The 24834-nt window shown below is 44.1% G+C and overlaps 3 protein-coding genes across 8 annotated transcripts in view; 2 read left to right on the top strand and 1 right to left on the bottom strand.

Annotated features, from left to right (window-relative positions):
* Positions 1-2525: 2525 nt before the first annotated feature.
* LOC110505806 (centrosomal protein of 72 kDa) lies at positions 2526-13851 on the bottom strand. 5 transcript variants are annotated; one of them, XM_090220618.1, is made up of 12 exons: positions 13728-13851; positions 13313-13440; positions 12514-12706; positions 12276-12390; positions 10847-11034; positions 10310-10519; positions 10018-10199; positions 9274-9367; positions 9009-9187; positions 8727-8853; positions 5252-5363; positions 2526-4989 (listed from the first exon to the last, which is right to left on the bottom strand). In XM_090220618.1, the coding sequence occupies exons 1-12, from the start codon at positions 13798-13800 to the stop codon at positions 4926-4928; spliced, it is 1665 nt and encodes a 554-aa protein (XP_090076744.1). In that variant the 5' UTR covers positions 13801-13851; the 3' UTR covers positions 2526-4925. The 5 variants fall into 5 exon arrangements, with proteins under 5 accessions (XP_090076744.1, XP_090076753.1, XP_090076748.1 ...); XM_090220627.1 differs by having other exon boundaries at positions 12276-12333; XM_090220622.1 differs by having other exon boundaries at positions 13313-13437; positions 13728-13833.
* Positions 13843-18646, top strand: LOC149984349 (transmembrane protein 276-like). The gene is made up of 3 exons (XM_090220638.1): positions 13843-13914; positions 14161-14313; positions 14460-18646. Exons 2-3 carry the CDS (start codon positions 14224-14226, stop codon positions 14997-14999), a joined length of 630 nt encoding a protein of 209 aa, XP_090076764.1. The 5' UTR covers positions 13843-13914; positions 14161-14223; the 3' UTR covers positions 15000-18646.
* A 1803-nt stretch (positions 18647-20449) lies between these two features.
* LOC149984348 (kinesin-like protein KIFC3) overlaps positions 20450-24834 on the top strand; it is a 30937-nt gene continuing 26552 nt past the window's right edge. Inside the window, exons 1-5 of one of the 2 annotated variants that reach the window (XM_090220597.1) lie at positions 20450-20712; positions 21244-21435; positions 22962-23067; positions 23729-23895; positions 24339-24600. In XM_090220597.1, the coding sequence (XP_090076723.1) occupies positions 21337-21435; positions 22962-23067; positions 23729-23895; positions 24339-24600 (634 nt within the window). In that variant the 5' untranslated portion in view covers positions 20450-20712; positions 21244-21336. The remainder of the gene's footprint in view (positions 20713-21243; positions 21436-22961; positions 23068-23728; positions 23896-24338; positions 24601-24834) is intronic. The other variant, XM_090220606.1, reaches the window with a different exon arrangement.

Genomic DNA, 24834 nt, shown 5'->3' with positions numbered 1-24834 from the left:
ATGAACCAGCCTGATCGCTGCGTTCACTATGAAAGAGTGATGAACCACCCTGATCGCTGCGTTCACTATGAAAGAGAATGATGAACCAGCCTGATCGCTGCGTTCACTATGAAAGAGAATGATGAACCAGCCTGATCGCTGCGTTCACTATGAAAGAGAATGATGAACCAGCCTGATCATTGCGTTCACTATGAAATAGAACCATGAAAGAGAAATGATGAACCAGCAATCAGGCTGGTTCCACCAGGCTACAAGATCAAATGTCAGCAATTTGAATTGTATCAAATGGATGCACATCAAACTAGGAGGTTTTACATTCTAAATGAAAAAGACTCCTATGCCATAGATACTACAGGTAGGTACATATGACTAGTGACTTCATCAGTATTGTTTGTGACCCTTGAACTCTTGTCTTCGAAGAAGTTTTAGAGAAACCTTTTTAGTGTAAACACTGTTATCCTGACACTTTCTACGGCACACATTCAACAGAATACAAAAGGCAGGGTAATATAGTACTGTGATATTTGATGGACATACTGTATGAGGTGAAGGGGATGAACAAATAAGTAGACTTTTGTAGGACATATATTTTTCCAGCATAATGACAAACTGTTGCTTTCATACTGGCCACCCTACCTTAGCCTCTGCTGACCAATAAGACTCATGCGTTGATTGAGATCAACACCTGTTAACTAGTTGAATCGTAATCACTTTAGTACGATTTGTCTTGTGTGCTTAATGCCAAATACTGTGCACCTTTTCGTGTGGAGAAGCAAATCCTTCTTATTTTTCAAAAAAATAACTTGTTAATGTACGATTATTGTGACCTGTTGCATGCTTTGTGTTTTGGTTCTTGTTCTCGAGACCTGTGTGTTCATGATTTGTAGCATTGTTGAAAATAAAAACTCCCCATCCTGAAGAATTATTGGTGTGTTTCTAATCTCCTCTACTGATCTGATTACTTATTGAGAGGATCAGTTGTCTCCTCTACTGATCTGATGACTTACTGAGAGGATCAGCTGTCTCCTCTACTGATCTGATTACTTATTGAGAGGATCAGTTGTCTCCTCTACTGATCTGATGACTTACTGAGAGGATCAGCTGTCTCCTCTACTGATCTGATGACTTATTGAGAGGATCAGTTGTCTCCTCTACTGATCTGATGACTTACTGAGAGGATCAGCTGTCTCCTCTACTGATCTGATGACTTATTGAGAGGATCAGTTGTCTCCTCTACTGATCTGATGACTTACTGAGAGGATCAGCTGTCTCCTCTACTGATCTGATTACTTATTGAGAGGATCAGTTGTCTCCTCTACTGATCTGATGACTTACTGAGAGGATCAGCTGTCTCCTCTACTGATCTGATGACTTACTGAGAGGATCAGCTGTCTCCTCTACTGATCTGATTACTTATTGAGAGGATCAGTTGTCTCCTCTACTGATCTGATTACTTATTGAGGATCAGCTGTCTCCTCTACTGATCTGATTACTTATTGAGAGGATCAGTTGTCTCCTCTACTGATCTGATTACTTATTGAGGATCAGCTGTCTCCTCTACTGATCTGATTACTTATTGAGAGGATCAGTTGTCTCCTCTACTGATCTGATTACTTATTGAGAGGATCAGTTGTCTCTACTGATCTGTCTCCTCTACTGATCTGATTACTTATTGAGAGGATCAGTTGTCTCTACTGATCTGTCTCCTCTACTGATCTGATTACTTATTGAGAGGATCAGTTGTCTCCTCTACTGATCTGATTACTTATTGAGAGGATCAGTTGTCTCCTCTACTGATCTGATTACTTATTGAGAGGATCAGTTGTCTCCTCTACTGATCTGATTACTTATTGAGAGGATCAGTTGTCTCCTCTACTGATCTGATTACTTATTGAGAGGATCAGTTGTCTCCTCTACTGATCTGATTACTTATTGAGAGGATCAGTTGTCTCCTCTACTGATCTGATTACTTATTGAGAGGATCAGCTGTCTCTACTGATCTGATTACTTATTGAGAGGATCAGTTGTCTCCTCTACTGATCTGATTACTTATTGAGAGGATCAGTTGTCTCTACTGATCTGTCTCCTCTACTGATCTGATTACTTATTGAGAGGATCAGTTGTCTCCTCTACTGATCTGATTACTTATTGAGAGGATCAGTTGTCTCCTCTACTGATCTGATGACTTATTGAGAGGATCAGTTGTCTCCTCTACTGATCTGATTACTTATTGAGAGGATCACTTGTCTCCTCTACTGATCTGATGACTTATTGAGAGGATCAGTTGTATGTTATTACATCCCGTCTGGACGAAATCCTTCCATACAATTGTATAGGGAATAGGGTGCCATTTGTGATGAACACCATGCCTGTTCTCTCCTCATTAATATGTTAATATATTATCCCCACAATATGTTCTACCAAGACAGGCTTTACTTGCTAGAACTGACCTCAAGCAGCATTGTGTTTAGTGAAGAAGCCATTTCCCCACTTCAGTTTCCATAAACACAGAGGCAGAAACAGCGTGAACACAATAAATACTTTATCATTTAAACATGTCTAGAGTCATAAATATTGAGATTCAATGTGCAGTGTAAAGGTGTGGATACAGTCAGTAAGGAACAGTGTAAAGGTGTGGATACAGTCAGTAAGGAACAGTGTAAAGGTGTGGATACAGTCAGTAAGGAACAGTGTAAAGGTGTGGATACAGTCAGTAAGGAACAGTATAAAGGTGTGGATACAGTCAGTAAGGAACAGTGTAAAGGTGTGGATAGAGTCAGTCAGGAACAGTGTAAAGGTGTGGATACAGTCAGTCAGGAACAGTGTAAAGGTGTGGATACAGTCAGTAAGGAACAGTGTAAAGGTGTGGATACAGTCAGTAAGGAACAGTGTAAAGGTGTGGATACAGTCAGTAAGGAACAGTGTAAAGGTGTGGATACAGTCAGTAAGGAGTAGTGTAAAGGTGTGGATACAGTCAGTAAGGAACAGTGTAAAGGTGTGGATACAGTCAGTAAGGAACAGTGTAAAGGTGTGGATACAGTCAGTAAGGAGTAGTGTAAAGGTGTGGATACAGTCAGTAAGGAACAGTGTAAAGGTGTGGATACAGTCAGTAAGGAACAGTGTAAAGGTGTGGATACAGTCAGTAAGGAACAGTGTAAAGGTGTGGATACAGTCAGTAAGGAACAGTGTAAAGGTGTGGATACAGTCAGTAAGGAACAGTGTAAAGGTGTGGATACAGTCAGTAAGGAACAGTGTAAAGGTGTGGATAGTGGACACAGTAAAACCACAGAAGTAAAAAATGAGATCAGAGTTAGAGACCAGTTTACCTGCTCAACATTCATCCCGGAGCATCAGAAGAACAGTGTAAATGTTGGCAGCAGTGTATATAGAGCTAAAATAAGAGAATCTGGTGCTGGTGCTCGTTCAGCAGGACAACGTTCTGGAACGTTCAGATAGAAATGTAGAACAAACATTCCTCTCTGACATCATGTAGAGTAAGGAATTGGCTCTATTCATGACATTTCTATTTGCAATGTTCCATAACGTTTACCTACGGAATGTGGCCCTGGTGTTGTAGTTGTGGGCCTGCTAGTTGTTGTAGTTGTGACGTCTCTGAGGAGCTACACGTCTCCTAGTCTCCTCCAGTTCTCTCTAGTTGTTGTAGTTGTGACGTGTAGCTCCTCAGAGTCGTCTCCTGGTCTCCTCCAGTTCTCTAGTTGTTGTAGTTGTGACGTGTAGCTCCTCAGAGTCGTCTCCTAGTCTCCTCCAGTTCTCTCTAGTTGTTGTGATGTGTAGCTCCTCAGAGCCGTCTCCTAGTCTCCTCCAGTTCTCTCTAGTTGTTGTGATGTGTAGCTCCTCAGAGTCGTCTCCTAGTCTCCTCCAGTTCTCTAGTTGTTGTAGTTGTGATGTGTAGCTCCTCAGAGCCGTCTCCTAGTCTCCTCCAGTTCTCTAGTTGTTGTAGTTGTGATGTGTAGCTCCTCAGAGTCGTCTCCTAGTCTCCTCCAGTTCTCTCTAGTTGTTGTGATGTGTAGCTCCTCAGAGTCGTCTCCTAGTCTCCTCCAGTTCTCTAGTTGTTGTAGTTGTGACGTGTAGCTCCTCAGAGTCGTCTCCTAGTCTCCTCCAGTTCTCTCTAGTTGTTGTGATGTGTAGCTCCTCAGAGTAGTCTCCTAGTCTCCTCCAGTTCTCTCTAGTTGTTGTGATGTGTAGCTCCTCAGAGCCGTCTCCTCCAGTTCTCTCTAGTTGTTGTGATGTGTAGCTCCTCAGAGCCGTCTCCTAGTCTCCTCCAGTTCTCTCTAGTTGTTGTAGTTGTGACGTGTACCCCTCAGAGCCGTCTCCTAGTCTCCTCCAGTTCTCTCTAGTTGTTGTGATGTGTAGCTCCTCAGAGTAGTCTCCTAGTCTCCTCCAGTTCTCTCTAGTTGTTGTGATGTGTAGCTCCTCAGAGCCGTCTCCTCCAGTTCTCTCTAGTTGTTGTGATGTGTAGCTCCTCAGAGCCGTCTCCTAGTCTCCTCCAGTTCTCTCTAGTTGTTGTAGTTGTGACGTGTACCCCTCAGAGCCGTCTCCTAGTCTCCTCCAGTTCTCTCTAGTTGTTGTGATGTGTAGCTCCTCAGAGTCGTCTCCTAGTCTCCTCCAGTTCTCTAGTTGTTGTAGTTGTGACGTGTAGCTCCTCAGAGTCGTCTCCTAGTCTCCTCCAGTTCTCTCTAGTTGTTGTAGTTGTGATGTGTAGCTCCTCAGAGTCGTCTCCTAGTCTCCTCCAGTTCTCTAGTTGTTGTAGTTGTGATGTGTAGCTCCTCAGAGCCGTCTCCTAGTCTCCTCCAGTTCTCTAGTTGTTGTAGTTGTGACGTGTAGCTCCTCAGAGCCGTCTCCTAGTCTCCTCCAGTTCTCTAGTTGTTGTAGTTGTGACGTGTAGCTGCCCCTCCCTCTCCTACTCAGAGCCGTCTCCCAGTCCTCTCCAATTCACTCAGCAAATGCTCATTAGTTGCAACCAGTGACCTGAAGCACAAACACAACACCATTTAGTCACAAACACTAACAAGCACTTTCTTCACCCATTGGGGTATGGCCTTTATCTTTATACTAGAACAAATAATCTGGCATCTCCTGTAATGAATGTCTCATTAGGTTGCTTTTAGTCAGACCGTGTTAAGATTTGTATTATCCTAAGAGTCAAGGACTTTTACTGTCCCTAGAGTGGTTGAATGTTTTTCTTAGCACCAGGTGATACTGGACATAGTGTAGTGTAGTGTGTGCTTACCTATGGTTCTCCTGCAGCATACCTGCCAGCTCCTTGACTCTCTCCCCCTCCTCAACCTTCTCCCTCAGCTCTGATACCTTCTTCCTCAGCTCATCCACCTCTGCCTGTTTCTCTGGAGAGAAGAACACATGGACCACAGTTAGTTAGCACATGAAGCTAGCAGCAATACAGATCCACATGAACCACGGTTAGCACATGATGCTAGCAGAAATACAGATCCACATGGACCACGGTTAGTTAGCACATGATGCTAGCAGAAATACAGATTCACATGGGCCACAGTTAGTTAGCACATGATGCTAGCAGCAATACAGATCCACATGGGCCACGGTTAGTTAGTACATGATGCTAGCAGAAATACAGATCCACATGGGCCACGGTTAGTTAGTACATGATGCTAGCAGCAATACAGATCCACATGGGCCACAGTTAGCACATGATGCTAGCAGCAATACAGATTCACATGGGCCACAGTTAGCACATGATGCTAGCAGCAATACAGATCCACATGGACCACAGTTAGTACATGATGCTAGCAGCAATACAGATTCACATGGGCCACGGTTAGCACATGATGCTAGCAGCAATACACATCCACATGGACCACAGTTAGTTAGCACATGATGCTAGCAGCAATACAGATCCACATGGGCCACAGTTAGCACATGATGCTAGCAGCAATACAGATCCACATGGACCACAGTTAGTTAGCACACGATGCTAGCAGCAATACAGATCTACATGGACCACGTTTAGCATATGATGCTAACGCTTCAGCATTACAGATCCACATGGGCCACAGTTAGCACATGATGCTAGCAGCAATACAGATTCACATGGGCCACAGTTAGTACATGATGCTAGCAGCAATATAGATTCACATGGACCACAGTTAGTTAGCACATGATGCTAGCAGCAATACAGATCCACATGGGCCACGGTTAGTACATGATGCTAGCAGCAATACAGATCCACATGGGCCACAGTTAGCACATGATGCTAGCAGCAATACAGATCCACATGGACCACAGTTAGTACATGATGCTAGCAGCAATACAGATTCACATGGGCCACAGTTAGTTAGCACATGATGCTAGCAGCAATACAGATCCACATGGGCCACAGTTAGCACATGATGCTAGCAGCAATACAGATCCACATGGACCACAGTTAGTTAGCACACGATGCTAGCAGCAATACAGATCTACATGGACCACGTTTAGCATATGATGCTAACGCTTCAGCATTACAGATCCACATGGGCCACAGTTAGCACATGATGCTAGCAGCAATACAGATTCACATGGGCCACAGTTAGTACATGATGCTAGCAGCAATACAGATTCACATGGGCCACAGTTAGTTAGCACATGATGCTAGCAGCAATACAGATCCACATGGGCCACGGTTAGTACATGATGCTAGCAGCAATACAGATCCACATGGGCCACGGTTAGCACATGATGCTAGCAGCAATACAGATCCACATGGACCACAGTTAGTACATGATGCTAGCAGCAATACAGATCCACATGGACCACAGTTAGTTAGCACATGATGCTAGCAGCAATACAGATCCACATGGGCCACAGTTAGCACATGATGCTAGCAGCAATACAGATCCACATGGACCACAGTTAGTTAGCACACGATGCTAGCAGCAATACAGATCTACATGGACCACGTTTAGCATATGATGCTAACGCTTCAGCATTACAGATCCACATGGGCCACAGTTAGCACATGATGCTAGCAGCAATACAGATTCACATGGGCCACAGTTAGTACATGATGCTAGCAGCAATACAGATTCACATGGGCCACAGTTAGTTAGCACATGATGCTAGCAGCAATACAGATCCACATGGGCCACGGTTAGTACATGATGCTAGCAGCAATACAGATCCACATGGGCCACGGTTAGCACATGATGCTAGCAGCAATACAGATCCACATGGACCACAGTTAGTACATGATGCTAGCAGCAATACAGATCCACATGGACCACAGTTAGTTAGCACATGATGCTAGCAGCAATACAGATCCACATGGGCCACAGTTAGCACATGATGCTAGCAGCAATACAGATCCACATGGACCACAGTTAGTTAGCACATGATGCTAGCAGCAATACAGATCTACATGGACCACGGTTAGTTAGCACATGATGCTAGCAGCAATACAGATCCACATGGGCCACAGTTAGCACATGATGCTAGCAGCAATACAAGATCCACATGGACCACAGTTAGTTAGCACATGATGCTAGCAGCAATACAGATCTACATGGACCACGGTTAGCATATGATGCTAACGCTTCAGCAATACAAATGCACATTGACTTGCAACATCAACGGATATAACAACAGACTGAAATCCAATCCAATCCGTCATGTGGTGAACACCGCCTTGAGATATGCATGTTTAACTTGTACGACTCTTAAGAGATTTATGGAACATCTTGCATTCGGTTACACGTGCTCTGTGTCATGGTTACACGTGCTCTGTGTCACGGTTACACGTGCTCTGTGTCACGGTTACACGTGCTCTGTGTCACGGTTACACGTGCTCTGTGTCATGGTTACACGTGCTCTATGTCATGGTTACACGTGCTCTGTGTCATGGTTACACGTGCTCTGTGTCATGGTTACACGTGCTCTATGTCATGGTTACACGTGCTCTGTGTCACGGTTACACGTGCTCTGTGTCACGGTTACACGTGCTCTGTGTCATGGTTACACGTGCTCTATGTCATGGTTACACGTGCTCTACGTCACGGTTACACGTGCTCTATGTCATGGTTACACGTGCTCTATGTCATGGTTACACGTGCTCTACGTCACGGTTACACGTGCTCTATGTCATGGTTACACGTGCTCTATGTCACGGTTACACGTGCTCTACGTCACGATTACACGTGCTCTGCGTCACGGTTACACGTGCTCTGCGTCACGGTTACACGTGCTCTACGTCACGATTACACGTGCTCTGCGTCACGGTTACACGTGCTCTATGTCACGGTTACACGTGCTCTACGTCACGATTACACGTGCTCTGCGTCACGGTTACACGTGCTCTACGTCACGGTTACACGTGCTCTACGTCACGATTACACGTGCTCTGCGTCACGGTTACACGTGCTCTATGTCATGGTTACACGTGCTCTATGTCATGGTTACACGTGCTCTATGTCATGGTTACACGTGCTCTATGTCACGGTTACACGTGCTCTATGTCTATGTCATGGTTACACGTGCTCTATGTCTATGTCATGGTTACACGTGCTCTATGTCTATGTCATGGTTACACGTGCTCTATGTCTATGTCACGGTTACACGTGCTCTATGTCTATGTCACGGTTACACGTGCTCTATGTCTATGTCATGGTTACACGTGCTCTATGTCATGGTCAGATTCTGCCCAGTATAGTGACCACTGACCAGGAATATCAAAAAGCTGCTGCTTTTTCACTCACCACATATCTCAGTGTCGGGTGAACTTTTCATCATAGAGTTGAGATATTGTTTTTCTAATCTGATCATCTGCTTCTGTAGAGAGACGTTATCCTCCAATAGTATCCTCAGCTGCTCATTCAAACTGTCCTGCAATCAATCAATCAATCAATCAATCAATCAGACATTGAAGATAATTCCATCCATCCATTTATTCTTAACTCTTTGTGGAGTCAGGGTCTCGTGCCTTTTCAAACATGAGGTAATATCATCGACTATGCTGCTTTGAACAGTCTGAATCTTACAACAGACATGTGTGCTTCCTCCAGCTGTGTAGTTAGTCTATGGGTCTCTGTCCTGTGGTCTTGGTCTCGTATCTCTGCCTGCTCCTTCAGCTCTTCCACGTTCCCTCTCAACGTCCTGACCTCGGCTTCTCCACTGGAGACGTCTCGTTCCATCATGGACAGGATCTGGACTGCCTGAGCTGGAGGCAGGTCAGATACATACTATTAGGGACAGATTCTCCATTAAGCAGGTAAGCTACACAGTACATGGGGGTTTCATACTCACAGAGGAAGTTGTTGTCATGGTGCAGAGGCCTCTCCCCTGTCCAGTGCTTGTTCACTAGGCTCAGCAGCATCTCCATTGGTTTCCTATAGCTTCCCTAGGAGACAGATTTGATACAATTACAAAAAAGACTGGTTATAATGAACAGTAAGATCTATAATGAATGGTACAGTAGGGATAGGTGGGTTTTCTCTATGGTGGATGAATGGTACTGTAGGGATAGGTGGGTTTTCTCTATGAATGAATGGTACTGTAGGGATAGGTGGGTTTTCGCTAGGGTGGATGAATGGTACTATAGGGATAGGTGTGTTTTCTCTAGGGTGGATGAATGGTACGGTAGGGATAGGTGGGTTTTCTCTAGGGTGGATGAATGGTACAGTAGGGATAGGTGGGTTTTCTCTAGGGTGGATGAATGGTACTGTAGGGATAGGTGGGTTTTCTCTATGATGAATGAATGGTACTGTAGGGATAGGTGGGTTTTCTCTAGGGTGGATGAATGGTACAGTAGGGATAGGTGGGTTTTCTCTAGGGTGGATAAATGGTACTGTAGGGATAGGTGGGTTTTCTCTAGGGTGGATGAATGGTACAGTAGGGATAGGTGGGTTTTCTCTATGATGAATGGTACTGTAGGGATAGGTGGGTTTTCTCTAGGGTGGATGAATGGTACTGTAGGGATAGGTGGGTTTTCTCTAGGGTGGATGAATGGTACGGTAGGGATAAGTGGGTTCTCTCTCTGAAACGTCTCACCTTCTGTTGCTTGGCTTGTTTCTGTGGTGAGGTGGAGCCCCCTGCTGTCTGCTGGGTGTTATGGTAGGACAGTCTGGGAGGGTGCAGGATGGGGTTGGTGGCATCAGATCTACTGGGACAGGGACTTCTTGGACTGGGGGGGCGGATCTTCACTAAGGAAGACTTCTGCTGGTCAACTTTATCTAAAGGAAGAGGAAGCCAGTGCAAAACACTCAGAATGTTGTATTAGGCCATTCATGCCATCTGATTTGTGTGACAGCGGTGACAGAGAGGATATTCAGTGTCACCTCACCAGGGTGAGGGGTGAAGTGGCCCTTGGCTGTGACTCTCAGGTGTTTGGGGAGTTTCTCTCGCTCCTCCCGTCCAGAGCTAGTCCCGCTGTGTTTCTCTATGCAGGGGTTAAAGGTTACCCTCGGCCCCTCTGACGTTTTCAACGAGGAGGAAGAACCTTTCCTTCGAGATCCTTCTCTTAAACGTTGACCATTGGACTGGGAATGACAAGCTGATCATAATGAAAATAAAATAATCACATTTTATACTGAAGGCTTGTTTGCTCACTTGAAAAAAGTTGACTATAAATGTAACTAGTTAAACATACAATTCATCAAGTACTGAATGAAATCAATTAAGACTAAATCTCTGAAATCTTGCCATAAATGAGCAAAAATTCCCCATGTTCCTAGGGAAAAAATAAGAACATTTGTCTCCCCCTGGTGGACTGTCCCTACATTAACAGTCATGGTGTACATCACGCTCACCACTTCATACTGTCATTTGTCAATGTAAAACAAATGATGTACTATTCTGTGATCAAACAACATAAACTCACACTCCTCTCTGATCTGATGATAGAGCTGGGACTCTGGCTCCTTGTGGGAGGAGCCAGTCAGGAACAGAGGTTCACTTTGGTCCCAGTTGCTCTTAGCGACAAGGTTCAACACTATGTCATCGTTGTCATCCAGGACAGAGAGCTTCTTGGCCAGGCGATTTACTGAGGCCATTCTCAGCTTACTGCCCCTGGAACACACCAACCAAACACGCATTACGTCATAACATAGCACTACTAGAACAATATTGTATAATACAATCTATAACACTGTAACATCACTGTACCCACTATTGGAAACAATGCCACATAAAGAACAGCTTACTAGTTAAATTAAATCTGAAGTTTGTCTTTCCAGGTGTTTTCTAATAATACAAATCAATATCTAATGCAGACAAGACCTCCTGACATTAGCAATCTGGTGTATTAACACTGTAGAGTACAGTACCTCTGGTCAGTGATGTCTGTCTAACACTGTAGAGTACAATACCTCTGGTGATGCCTGTCTAATACTGTAGAGTACAGTACCTCTGGTCAGTGATGTCTGTCTAATACTGTAGAGTACAGTACCTCTGGTCAGTGATGTCTGTCTAATACTGTAGAGTACAGTACCTCTGGTGATGCCTGTCTAATACTGTAGAGTACAGTACCTCTGGTCAGTGATGTCTGTCTAATACTGTAGAGTACAGTACCTCTGGTCAGTGATGTCTGTCTAATACTGTAGAGTACAGTACCTCTGGTGATGCCTTTCTAATACTGTAGAGTACAGTACCTCTGGTCAGTGATGTCTGTCTAATACTGTAGAGTACAGTACATCTGGTCAGTGATGCCTGTCTAATACTGTAGAGTACAGTACCTCTGGTCAGTGATGTCTGTCTAATACTGTAGAGTACAGTACCTCTGGTCAGTGATGTCTGTCTAATACTGTAGAGTACAGTACCTCTGGTCAGTGATGCCTGTCTAATACTGTAGAGTACAGTACCTCTGGTCATTGATGTCTAATACTGTAGAGTACAGTACCTCTGGTCAGTGATGTCTGTCTAATACTGTAGAGTACAGTACCTCTGGTCAGTGATGTCTGTCTAACACTGTAGAGTACAGTACCTCTGGTCAGTGATGTCTGTCTAAAACTGTAGAGTACAGTACCTCTGGTCAGTGATGCCTGTCTAATACTGTAGAGTACAGTACCTCTGGTGATGCCTGTCTAATACTGTAGAGTACAGTACCTCTGGTCAGTGATGTCTGTCTAAAACTGTAGAGTACAGTACCTCTGGTCAGTGATGCCTGTCTAATACTGTAGAGTACAGTACCTCTGGTCAGTGATGTCTGTCTAAAACTGTAGAGTACAGTACCTCTGGTCAGTGATGCCTGTCTAATACTGTAGAGTACAGTACCTCTGGTCAGTGATGTCTAACACTGTAGAGTACAGTACCTCTGGTCAGTGATGTCTGTCTCCGAGGAGCTCGTCTGTTGGGGTCCGAGCACAGAGTCTGAGGAGAAATGCATGATTGAAGCTCTTCTCTCACTGTCCCTGACTGGACAGTCATCTACAGGAGAAAAATATATATAAAACAAACATCAAATGTCAGATTGGTAAGAAGAACTATCTAACAGCAAAGTCATTGGACAGCCAATCGGACCCACAATGAAAATATGGTAGCTATAGGTACCAAGCCTGCGAAGGTTGGACAGTGCGTGCACAAAGTACAGGCGGTAGTGTGGATCTGTTTTAGCCAGAGGGTTGAGCCTCAGGTCCAGCTCTCTCAGAGCAGTCAGCTGCCAGAGCACTTTGACCTCCTGAAGGGACGGAATGCTGTTGTAGTACAAGTTCAGCCTCTCCAGCCTCTTCAAGTGTTGGACCCCCTATAGATGAACAAACATAGAAAGAAACAAATAGGGGGGGGGGGGGATAATTTGTGGAACGTTCCAACATGAATCTGTTCCAAGAACTTTGTAAATAACAAGGTTGCCAACAAACAACACATATAAAGTTGTATAGAGGCAGAATAAGATACCGGGTAGGGAGTGGGCTATTTCATTAAGTTTTTAAATCACCACACTTATTCCAAAAAATGTCTGTCCTCACTCTGGTAGCCTATGGACAAACATGAAGAATAAGCTACGTGGTGAGTTGATGCCTATTCGGCAGCTAGTTAGCGAGGTGACTTGATCATGTTACTATGCGTTGTTTGTTGGAAACCAGATTCCTGTTGGAACGTTCCACAAATTATACCCACCCAAACAAATGTGACTTACACATTCAGTCTATGTCCCAAATTGTGCCCTATTCCCTACATAGTGAACTACTTTTGCCCAGAACCCTGGTTAGAAGTAGTGCACTATATAGGGAATAATATGTAATAGCGTACCATTGTGGACGGACTCAGATCTACACATCTACACATTCAGACTTCAGTCACCATTTCACCATGTACTGTATATACATTTGTCTGTTGATAGACATCTCACCTCGACAGAGATTAGTGCATTACAGGAGAGGTTCAGGGTTTTCAAACGGACAAAGTTCTTTAGTGAGATTCCCAGATGTCTGATTTTCTCCTTGTATGATCCTGGGAGGCTCAGTGATCTCACATCTGCTGTAAAATGGCCATGAATGTTAGTAGCCAGCAATCAAAGTAGAGTAGTTGGGTAGTTGTAGACCCATGGTAACGTTGTCCATCTTTCACTAGAACTACCTGTGGCCAGACAAATTCAAAGCATTGTTTTGTCAGCTAGCCTAGCAGGCGAGCTAACGTTAGCACTAAGCAAAGTCTCTGTGCGTTAATGAGCTATTAATGGAAGTTTAAAACTGGTTTTAAATCAAACTAATCATACATCTAGGCTACCAACTTACAAGCTATAATTTAAGTGTCAAATATATTACCAAGGCAATGGTGATTTAGATGTAGCTTCTCTCGTATCCACTGCTCTGTTACTGTTGTCAACAGCGCCGCCATATTTTTCCAATTTGGTGGAAGCCGAGCCGAGCATGCGCAGTTGTTTACGGTCTGGGAACGCCCACATCCTGGTACTGTTTGTCTCACGTGTTCAAACAAGCGGAACAGAGACAGGTAAGGTTGAATGTTAACAGATATTTGTCAGCTCACATATTAGTTTCAGTCTTGACTTTGGCCATTCTAAACGTGACTACTAACCTGAAACATAGATGTTTAGAATGTTAACACTGTACACATAGCTATGGTGCAAGACAAGACTACTAGCTTACTTTCAACAGTGTTTTCTCAACTTTGGTATGGTATTCAACAGTTTACTTGCAGATATCTGAAAACGTATTCTCTTTCACAAATCCCACTCAGTCTCTTCATATCAAATGAACAGAGTGATCCTCCAACTGTAGCTTTGGATTTGAGTCAAGTCCAATGGCAGGCTGTCTGACAGAGTTGATCACAGCATGTTCCAACGTCACACTGTCCGTCTCTGCCCTGTACACAGCATATCAGCTCTTCAAGGTAATTTTGGGATATATTGGTGTTCACTTGAGTGTAACTCTTGTGTACCATTAAACCATTCTCAACCCCTTTGCCACTGATTATTGTCATGACTCGTTCTTTCTCCTCACCCTGACTGTTCCCTCGTCGCCCTCTTTCTCTCGTAGGACCACAGAGCTCCAGCAGTGGGTTTCTTTCTGCTCGGTCTCTCCTCAGGCCTCGGCACCCTGCCTCTCTCCTTCAGCCCATACCTGACCTCTGTACAGGGGGACCTGGAGTGGGCCGGCGAGGTCCTGGCTCCACCGCTGGTCTCCTTCGGCTTCCTGTGGCTCAGCGAAGACCGCACCACAGCCAACATCCTCCTTATTGGCTCAGCTCTCCTCCCGGTGCTCTGCGATGGGCTGTCAGCGGACGAGTTGATGCTGATGTCACGCTGTCTGGCGCTGTCTGCCGTCTCCTGCTCGCTCACTGTGTGTCTGTTTGCGGGAAACGCTGTCGGGGCCCTGGGCAGTGTGGCCCTCAGCCTGCCCCAAATGGTGGCCCCCAGGGTGGGGGTCAAGACTCTGGCTCCCCTTGTCTCTCCAGGGGCCACTGTGGGACTGCTTAAGTGGCTCCTGAAGGGCTCCATGGCTGTAGGGTGCTGGGCCTCTGAGAAGGCACTTAGCAAGTACCTGTTGGAACTGAAGGACCTGGACTCCCCATTTTAACTTGTTACCACTGTAAGTCAGGGTTTCCCCAAACTCAGTCCTCAGGACCCCGGGGTTTCCTTTCTTTCCTAAGCACTACACAGCTGATTCAAATAATCAACTAATCATCAAGCTTTGTAGTGTTTGGGCGAAACCCAAAACGTGCACCCCTTGGAGTCCCGAGCATGGAGTTTGGGAAACTGTAACATCACTGTAACAGTTACTGACTGTCTGAACAGTTCAATAGTCCCTCACACATGATAATGACTGATTGTTAAGTTGATGTGGTCTCATGATGTGCACATAGAGCTGCTGAGATGGAGGGTCTATTTATTTTGTCCTGCAGGGCCTTGCCTCATAGAAGTAGAACGACTAGAACGGTCTGGAACCTCTGACCATGGCGATTTGACTGGTAAAGTCATGGGTGCACTCAAAATGAGCGAGCTTGTTCTACTTATTCTAGCACTGTGGCTTGCCTTTGATCTGTAGCCAATGACCTTTCCAATTCCTACTGGCCAATTACCTTTCCAATTCCTACTGGCCAATGACCTTTCCAATTCCTACTGGCCAATAACCTTTCCAATTCCTACTGGCCAATGACCTTTCCAATTCCTACTGGCCAATGACCTTTCCAATTCCTACTGGCCAATAACCTTTCCAATTCCTACTGGCCAATGACCTTTCCAATTCCTACTGGCCAATGACCTTTCCAATTCCTACTGGCCAATGACCTTTCCAAGAGATGATCCATATAATGATGCCATTCTGCCAATTTGGAGGTGACATGATCCACCATTGGGACAGGTGGCTGTTGCCAGTGTATGTGCACTGTCAAGGGCGTTGTTCTACTTGTTCAGCTTATTGTCATGGCCAGGGGGCTCTGCTCTGTTATCCTAGTACTTTCGTCTATGCAAGTCGAAAAAGCACTGGTGTCTAATTCTAAAACTGTAAACATTATTGATGATATTAGTAACAGAGGTTAATAACATTTTATGTGCTAAAATATTGATTTGCTAAAGTATCAACAAAAGGAGTAGTGCTTGGATCTAACGCTTGTATGTACTGATTGTCATGGGTCACTAATACTCCCAACCTCTTCCACTCCGCATGTTAGAAAGTCTAACTCATCTCTGGATGTTGATTTACAGGACAGTGTCATTACCAATTGGCTATAAAAGATTCTATCTGCTTACCCTGTGAAAATATCCTCCCAACGGTGTCTCTATGAGGAGGATGGAAGTGCATTCCAGACATTTACTACTGTCTATGTCTATGAGGGTGCCTCCCAAATATCACCCTACTCCCTATGTAGTGCACTACTTTTAATCAGAGCCCATTTTGGGAATAGGGTGGCATTTTGGGGCACACTCTGGTTGAACCTGGGCTGGCTTGACTTCAGTGTCTTGTCCTACGATGAGCACCAAACAGCTTGTACTAGACTATGCTCACTGTGAACCCAATGTCATTGACAGAAAGGACACGTCTGAGAGCCGATAACTTTAGTTGGCCAGGGTACATGGCCGGGGTACCAAAACAGTCGGGCCGCGTCCCAAACGGCACCCTATCCCCGATATAGCCACATTTCTTTTGACCAGAGCTCTATATGGGCCCTGGTCAAAAGTAGTGCACTATAAAGGGAATAGGGTGCCATTTGGGACGCGACCCTAAGTCCCCTCATATTCAGGATCCTGTTCATTCTGAAGCCTCAGCAGATAGCTACTGTGTACAGTGAGATTTAACTAGATACATCTGCAGTGTTCACACCACTAACACTATGGATCTATATTCATTGATTCTTCAGATATACTACATATTATATCCACATACTGTCCATAATGTCTATACAAGAAGGGTTCTTCTTTATAGGTACTATTTTATACATTGTAGAATAATAGCGATGACATCAAAACTCTGAAATAACACATGGAATCATGTAGTAACCAAATAAAATTGTTAAACAAATCAAAATATATTTTAGATTTTAGATTCTTCAAAGTTTTTTAAATGTATTTTCATTTCACCTTTATTTAACCAGGTAGGCAAGTTGAGAACAAGTTCTCATTTACAACTGCGACCTGGCCAAGATAAAGCAAAGCAGTTCGACAGATACAACGACACAGAGTTACACATGGAATAAACAAAACATTCAGCCAATAATACAGTAGAAAAGTCTATATACAGTCTGTGCAAATGAGGTGAAGTGGCCACCCTTTGCCTTGATGACAGCTTTGCACACTCTTGGCATTCTCTGAAACAGCTTCATGAGGTAGTCACCTGGAATGCATTTCAATGAACAGGTGTGCCCATATTATGGCAAGAACCCTCAAATAAGCAAAGATAAATGACAGTCCATTATTAACTTTAAGACATGAAGGTCAGTCAATCAGGATGATTTCAAGAACTTTGAAAGTTTCTTCAAGTGCAGTCGCAAAAACCATAAATCACTATGATGAAACTGTCTCACCTGAGGACTGCCACGGGAAAGGAAGACCCAGTTACCTCTGCTGCAGAGGATAAGTTTATTAGAGTTACCAGCCTCAGAAATTGCATCCCAAAGAAATGTTTTACAAAGTAATAGACACATCTCAACATCAACTGTTCAGAGGAGACTGTGGGTATCAGGCCTTCATGGTCAAATTGCTGAAAAGAAACCACCACTAATGGACACCAGTAAGAAAAAGAGACCTGCTTGGGCCAAGAAACACGAGCAATGGACATTAGACCAGTGGAAATCTGTCCTTTGGTCTGATGAGTCCAAATGTGACATTTTTGGTTCCAACCGCTGTGTCTTTGTGAGACACAGAGTAGGTGAACAAATTATATCCGCATGTGTGGTTCCCACTGTGAAGCATGGAGGAGGAGGTGTGGTGGTGCTTTGCTGGTGATACTGTCTGTGATTTAGAATTCAAGGCACATTTAACCAGCGTGGCTACCACAGCATTCTGCAGTGATACGCGATCCCATCGGGTTTGCGCTTAGTCCCACTATCATTTGTTTTTCGACAGGACAATGACCCAACACACCTCCAGGCTGTGTAAGGGCTATTTGACCAAGAAGGAGAGTGATGGAGTGCTGCATCAGATGACCTGACCCGACCGCAACTAAATTGAGATGGTTTGGGATGAGTTGGACCGCTGAGTAAAAGAAAAGGAGCCAACAAGTGCTCAGCTTATGTGGGAACTCCTTCAAGACTGTTGGAAAAGCATTCCAGGTGAAGCTGGTTGAGGGAATGCCAAGACTGTGCAAAACTGTCATCAAAGCAAAGGGAGGCTATTTGAAGAATCTCAATTATAAAATATATTTAGATTTGTTTATCACTTTTTTGGTTACTACATGATTCCATATGTGTTTTTTCATAGTTGTGATGTCTTCACTTTTATTCTACAATGCAGAAAATAGCAAAAATAAAGAAAAACCCTGGAATGAGTAGGTGTGTCCAAACATTTGACTGGTACTGTATATATATATATATACATTTATACTCTGGACTCCGACATTACTCGTCCTAATATTTCAATATTAATTTATTTTATTTTTTTACTTTTAGATTTGTGTGTATTGTTAGATATTAGTCCACTGTTGGAACTAGGAACACAAGCTCTTCACTACAACCACATTAATATCTGCTAAATATGTGGACCCGACCAATAAAATGATATTCCATACTAGTTGGAGGATTGTGCATTGATTTCGGGATGCTAATTGGTTAACCCACTGTGTAAGTTATGTTGTATTTGTGATGTACTTTGATTAACTTGTGAATAAATGACTATTTGATTGTCAGATAGATGCTCAGTTTGATGCATTTCGGGATGCTAATTGGTTAACCCTCTGTGTAAGTTATGTTGTATTTGTGACTAACTTGTGAATAAATGACTATTTGGTTGTCAGATAGATGCTCAGTTTGATGCATCCCAAAATGCATTAAGATTTTCTTCTCCTCAAAGCCAAGGAATAATTTATTTCTGTATTGGATAGAGACGCTGAGTGGACACTGCAGAACGGAACTGCTGTAATTCCCAGGACTCCAGGATAGCACAGCGCCAGCCTCGATCTGCTATTTTACAAGACTTGCTCTTTTCTGCAGACTTCCTCCCAAAGCTCTAAGCCCAGCTCAGCCAAACATAAATAGGGCCAGACTTAACTAAGGATATCTACCTGTTAATTCATGTTCTTATTTACATTGTAGTGGATGAGTAATACGTATAGTCAATAGATGCTTGAATGAACCTTTTTTGGATATTGGCATCGTTTGTCATTTAAGTCATTTGTGTACTGGTACATCATTTGTTAACAAAAATGACAATATGTTGTTGGGTATACACACAGAAACAGTAATTGTCAGAAACATCGAACCAATGATCCTTAGCTTGGTCCTTAGCTTTGACTCGTGTCTGTACATACATAAACAATGGGTTGTTGTGACTTGTGTCTGTAGATATATAAACAATGTGTTGTTGTGACTCGTGTCTGTATATACAGTACATAAACAATGTGTTGTTGTGACTCGTGTCTGTATATACAGTACATAAACAATGTGTTGTTGTGACTCGTGTCTGCACACATAAACAATGGGTTGTTGTGACTCGTGTCTGTATATACAGTACATAAACAATGTGTTGTTGTGACTCGTGTCTGTATATACAGTACATAAACAATGTGTTGTTGTGACTCGTGTCTGTATATACAGTACATAAACAATGTGTTGTTGTGACTCGTGTCTGTATATACAGTACATAAACAATGTGTTGTTGTGACTCATGTCTGTATATACAGTACATAAACAATGTGTTGTTGTGACTCGTGTCTGTATATACAGTACATAAACAATGTGTTGTTGTGACTCGTGTCTGTATATACAGTACATAAACAATGTGTTGTTGTGACTCGTGTCTGTATATACAGTACATAAACAATGTGTTGTTGTGACTCGTGTCTGTATATACAGTACATAAACAATGTGTTGTTGTGACTCGTGTCTGTATATACAGTACATAAACAATGTGTTGTTGTGACTCGTGTCTGTATATACAGTACATAAACAATGTGTTGTTGTGACTCGTGTCTGTATATACAGTACATAAACAATGTGTTGTTGTGACTCATGTCTGTATATACAGTACATAAACAATGTGTTGTTGCGACTCGCGTCTGTACACATAAACAATGGCTCCTGATCCTTTCCATGTGAGTGCCCATCAGATAGTATCAGTGACTGTCTTGTCTCTCCTCTCCTCCAGCTCAGACTACTGGGGTGCATCCCAAATGGCACCTTTTTCCTTACATAGTGCACTACTTTTGACCAGAGCCCTGTGGGGAAAAGGGTGCCATTTGTGAAGCAACCGTGGCTGCTGCATACTGCTGACAGCATGAGGCCACATGGCCCCCAACACAATCAATCTCCATCTCAGCTGCTTGCTTCAGCACTGCAGAGAGCTGCACTGAGCATGCCCACTGTATCAGCAGCCTGTGGATGGATGGAGTAGAGAGGAGGAGGAGGAGGGGAGAGAGTGGAGGGGAGAAGAGAAGGAGAGACAGAGAATCACACAGGAGCTGCTGGTCAGTGCAGTGATGCTGCTGCAGCAGAGAGGAGAGGGGCTGCAAAGGAATGAACAATAACAGACCAAACAGGGAGAACATGGAATGTTGTGGTGGAATGCAGAATGTTGTGGTGGAATGCAGAATGTTGGATTGTCTGGAACCGACATCATTAATGACATGAAGACAAGTATGGGTAAGAAAGGAAAAGACTAAATGTTTCTGACAGATGGAGAGGAGGAGCGTTTAAGATCAGAAAACGGATTAAAGAGGAAGATGGAAGGATGATCTCTGAGGAAAGATCAAGAGTAACCAGCCAGATCTATTTAGACAGATCTATGCTAATCGGTCTTTCTCTGTGGCATCCTCATCCGTCAGCATTTGATATTTTCAGCTGCCAGAGCCTTTGTTGTCAGTGAATAGGCATCCCTCCTGGGAGATTTGGTGTATTGAAAATGAATCGGCTATAGAACGACATTGTCATCTCTCTCTCTCTCTCTCTCTCTCTCTCTCTCTCTCTCTCTCTCTCTCTCTCTCTCTCTCTCTCTCTCTCTCTCTCTCTCTCTCTCTCTCTCTCTCTCTCTCTCTCTCTCTCTCTCTCTCTCTCTTCTCTCTCTCTCTCTCTCTCTCTCTCTTCTCTCTCTCTCTCTCTCTCTCTCTCTCTCTCTCTCTCTCTCTCTCTCTCTCTCGCTCTCTCTCTCTCTCTCTCTCTCTCTCCTCTCTGCAGAGTGAGCCGAGGCAGTGTTGGACCGTGACAGTGTTTCCTGGGTATCTAGTTCCGTGACTGTCACTGTAACAGTGAGTCCCAGACGGAGGGGAGATGTATGCCTTCTACTCCCTGCTAGTTTACATCTTCTACACTGTCTTCAAGAAGGAGGAGGAAGAATCCCTGGGAGCTGCTCAGGGCGGAGCCTCAGCGGTGAGTCTAGTCACAGCGTCTACGCCCAAATGGAATCCTATTCCCTATAAAGGGCACTACAGGGCACTAATATAATGCACTTGGAAGCTCACAATGTGTAGTATACAGATACCTCAGTAGAGTCTAGTAACAGTGTTTATCTACAGTCCTCAGTAGAGTCTAGTAACAGTGTTTAACTACAGCCCTCAGTAGAGTCTAGTAACAGGGTTTATCTACAGTCCTCAGTAGAGTCTAGTAACAGTGTTTAACTACAGCCCTCAGTAGAGTCTAGTAACAGGGTTTATCTACAGTCCTCAGTAGAGTCTAGTAACAGGGTTTATCTACAGTCCTCAGTAGAGTCTAGTAACAGGGTTTATCTACAGTCCTCAGTAGAGTCTAGTAACAGGGTTTATCTACAGCCCTCAGTAGAGTCTAGTAACAGGGTTTATCTACAACCCTCAGTAGAGTCTAGTAACAGTGTTTAACTACAGCCCTCAGTATAGTCTAGTAACAGGGTTTAACTACAGCCCTCAGTAGAGTCTAGTAACAGTGTTTATCTACAGTCATCAGTAGAGTCTAGTAACAGGGTTTATTTACAGCCCTCAATAGAGTCTAGTAACAGTGTTTATCTACAGTCCTCAGTAGAGTCTAGTAACAGTGTTTATCTACAGTCCTCAGTAGAGTCTAGTAACAGGGTTTATCTACAGCCCTCAATAGAGTATAGTAACAGGGTTTATCTACAGTCCTCAGTAGTCTAGTAATTGTGTTTATCTACAGTCCTCAGTAGAGTCTAGTAACAGGGTTTATCTACAACCCTCAGTAGAGTCTAGTAACAGGGTTTACTACAGCCCTCAGTAGTGTCTAGTAACAGTGTTTATCTACAGCCCCCAGTAGAGTCTAGTAACAGGGTTTATCTACAACCCTCAGTAGAGTCTAGTAACAGGGTTTATCTACAGTCCTCAGTAGTCTAGTAATTGTGTTTATCTACAGTCCTCAGTAGAGTCTAGTAACAGGGTTTATCTACAGTCCTCAGTAGAGTCTAGTAACAGGGTTTATCTACAGTCCTCAGTAGAGTCTAGTAACAGGGTTTATCTACAGTCCTCAGTAGAGTCTAGTAACAGGGTTTATCTACAACCCTCAGTAGAGTCTAGTAACAGGGTTTATCTACAGCCCCACGCGGTTCCTTTGTCTTGTCATCAGAGGATGGTAACCATCAGCAGGACAACCAATCCCATGACAGCAGGGAAACTGTATAGATACTGAGCTATTTCTGTAAGTCTACTGTCTGGGGGATATGTTACTGCTAGTCTCACAGACGTACATCTGAAATGCTATTTTATGTCGGTAGAGAGAGATGTTCATGCTGTCATACATGTTGTGTAGGTTTATTGTATATGGTGAACAGCATCTGGGCTGGCAGTGTCATTGCAGGTTGGCAGTGTGTACGTGTGTGTCGTGTCTGTGTTGGAGGTAAAAACAGTATTTAGTAACACTAATGTCTGTTTCTGCTCTCTGCCATCCCCCTGTCTGTCTGTTGCTGTGATCAGGAGCCAGGACGTGTTTCCATGGAAACAAGGAGCAGGAGGATAAAAGGCCACACCCCCAGGAAGGAGAGGAAGAAAAGGGGGCGTGGCAGCAGGTTGAGTGACTCCAGTGAGTGGATGCTTTATGACAACAATGTCTATAAATAGAGGCAACTGTAACACTGGTTAAATACTTAACTACTGTACTGACTACTGACAGATATCAGTGATAATTGCTGTTATTATGGTATAGATAGATATTCCTCATGGTGATCAATAGACACTTAAATACCAGGCTTAATGATAAAACAAATGTTTTTACCTTTATTTATCTAGGCAAGTCAGTTATGAACAAATTTACAATTTATTTATTTACAATGGCGGCGTACCCCGGCCAAACCCGGACGCCGCTGGGCCAATTGTACGCCGCCCTTATGGGACTCACAATCACAGCCGGATGTGATACAGCCTGGATTTGAGCCAGGGACTGTAGTGATGCCTCTTGCACTGAGATGCAGTGCCTTAGACCGCTGTGCCACTCAGGAGCCCAATAGCTACTGTAGAATAGGAATAACAGGAATGATAATAGCTACTGTTCTGATGTGGTATATCTCTCATGGTGATTTATGGTGATTTCTCATGGTGAATTATGGTGATTTCTCATGGTGATTTCTCATGGTGATTTATGGTGATTTCTCATGGTGATTTCTCATGGTGATTTATGGTGATTTCTCAGTGATTGATCATATGAATTCATGCCCTTATTAAAATGCTGATGTATTTTCTTCAAGGCAGTAGCAGTGATAGTGACGGCCTGTCCCTGAGTGATGAAGATGATGGTGGAGGTGGTGAAGTGCCCGATATCCCAGCATGCACTCCTCTGGGTGCCTTCCTGTCCTTTAAACAAGAGAACGAGAAAAGGAGGGAGGTCCAGGTGCAGCTGGAGACGGCAGGAAAGGTAGGCTTCACCGCAAACACCTTGGCACCCTATTCCCTATAGGCCCTGGTCAAAAGTAGTGCTCAATATAGGGTCTCATTTACACAATAGTACTGTTGCTTCTAGTTGTAGCCATGACCTTCTTATAACTGATGCTGTATCTAAACTTCCTGCTGGTCTAGTTGTAGCCATGACCTTCTTATAACTGATGCTGTATCTAAACTTCCTGTTGGTCTAGTTGTAGCCATGACCTTCTTATAACTGAGGCTGTATCTAAACTTCCTGTTGGTCTAGTTGTAGCCATGACCTTCTTATAACTGATGCTGTATCTAAACTTCCTGCTGGTCTAGTTGTGGGAGTCTCCGTGGGTTAAGTACACATGCAATAATTACTACAGTTTCTTGCTTCAAGCCTTGGCCTTGTTAGATGAAATCCATCTAAACCCACGTTTCCTCCTGGTCCAGTTGATGTCTGAGTCTCCCTTGGTGGCGGTGATGTCCCACTTGCTGAGTTTTCTGGAGCAGTACTCCCACCTCCAGCAGCTGCAGCAGCAGGCTGATCAGTACCGGGTCCAGCTGAAGAGGCACCGGGCCCAGCACCGCCGCCAGATGAAGACCCTGAGGACATCGTACCGTCAGAGGCTGAGAGATAAGAACAGCGTCATCGACAGCCTGGAGGAGGTCATCAACACCCAGCAATACACACCGAGCACCCCGGGGAGCGACGGTGAGACAGGGGAGGGAGGGAAGGAGGGGGGTACAAGGAAGTAGGGGGAGAAGGAAGGGTATAAGTCAAGCGGAGGGGAGGAGGGGAGGAGAGGAGGTGAGACAAGAGGAGAGAGAGAGAATGGGTTTGGGAGGGGGTTGGAGGGAGGTATTAACATGGTGTGAAGTGGGAGGAGGTGGGGGGATTACATTTCAAGGGGGTTTGAGTCCAGGATCAGAGGAAGAGAAGGAACGA

The sequence above is a fragment of the Oncorhynchus mykiss genome, chromosome 3, assembly GCF_057628025.1.
Source record: "Oncorhynchus mykiss isolate SJ-2025 chromosome 3, ASM5762802v1, whole genome shotgun sequence".
Taxonomy (NCBI): Eukaryota; Metazoa; Chordata; class Actinopteri; order Salmoniformes; family Salmonidae; genus Oncorhynchus; species Oncorhynchus mykiss.
This window is presented reverse-complemented; position numbering and strand designations above follow the sequence as displayed.

Excerpts from the sequence above, each read along its gene's own strand:
- LOC149984349 (XM_090220638.1), top strand. The coding sequence starts at position 14,224 with ATGGCAGGCTGTCTGACAGAGTTGATCACAGCATGTTCCAACGTCACA. Across the intron at positions 14,314-14,459 it reads CAGCATATCAGCTCTTCAAG|GACCACAGAGCTCCAGCAGT; the intron begins GTAATTTTGGGA and ends TTTCTCTCGTAG.
- LOC110505806 (XM_090220618.1), bottom strand. The coding sequence starts at position 13,800 with ATGGCGGCGCTGTTGACAACAGTAACAGAGCAGTGGATACGAGAGAAG. Across the intron at positions 9,188-9,273 it reads CCATGACAACAACTTCCTCT|CTCAGGCAGTCCAGATCCTG; the intron begins GTGAGTATGAAA and ends ACCTGCCTCCAG. Across the intron at positions 8,854-9,008 it reads AGGAAGCACACATGTCTGTT|GACAGTTTGAATGAGCAGCT; the intron begins GTAAGATTCAGA and ends GATTGATTGCAG.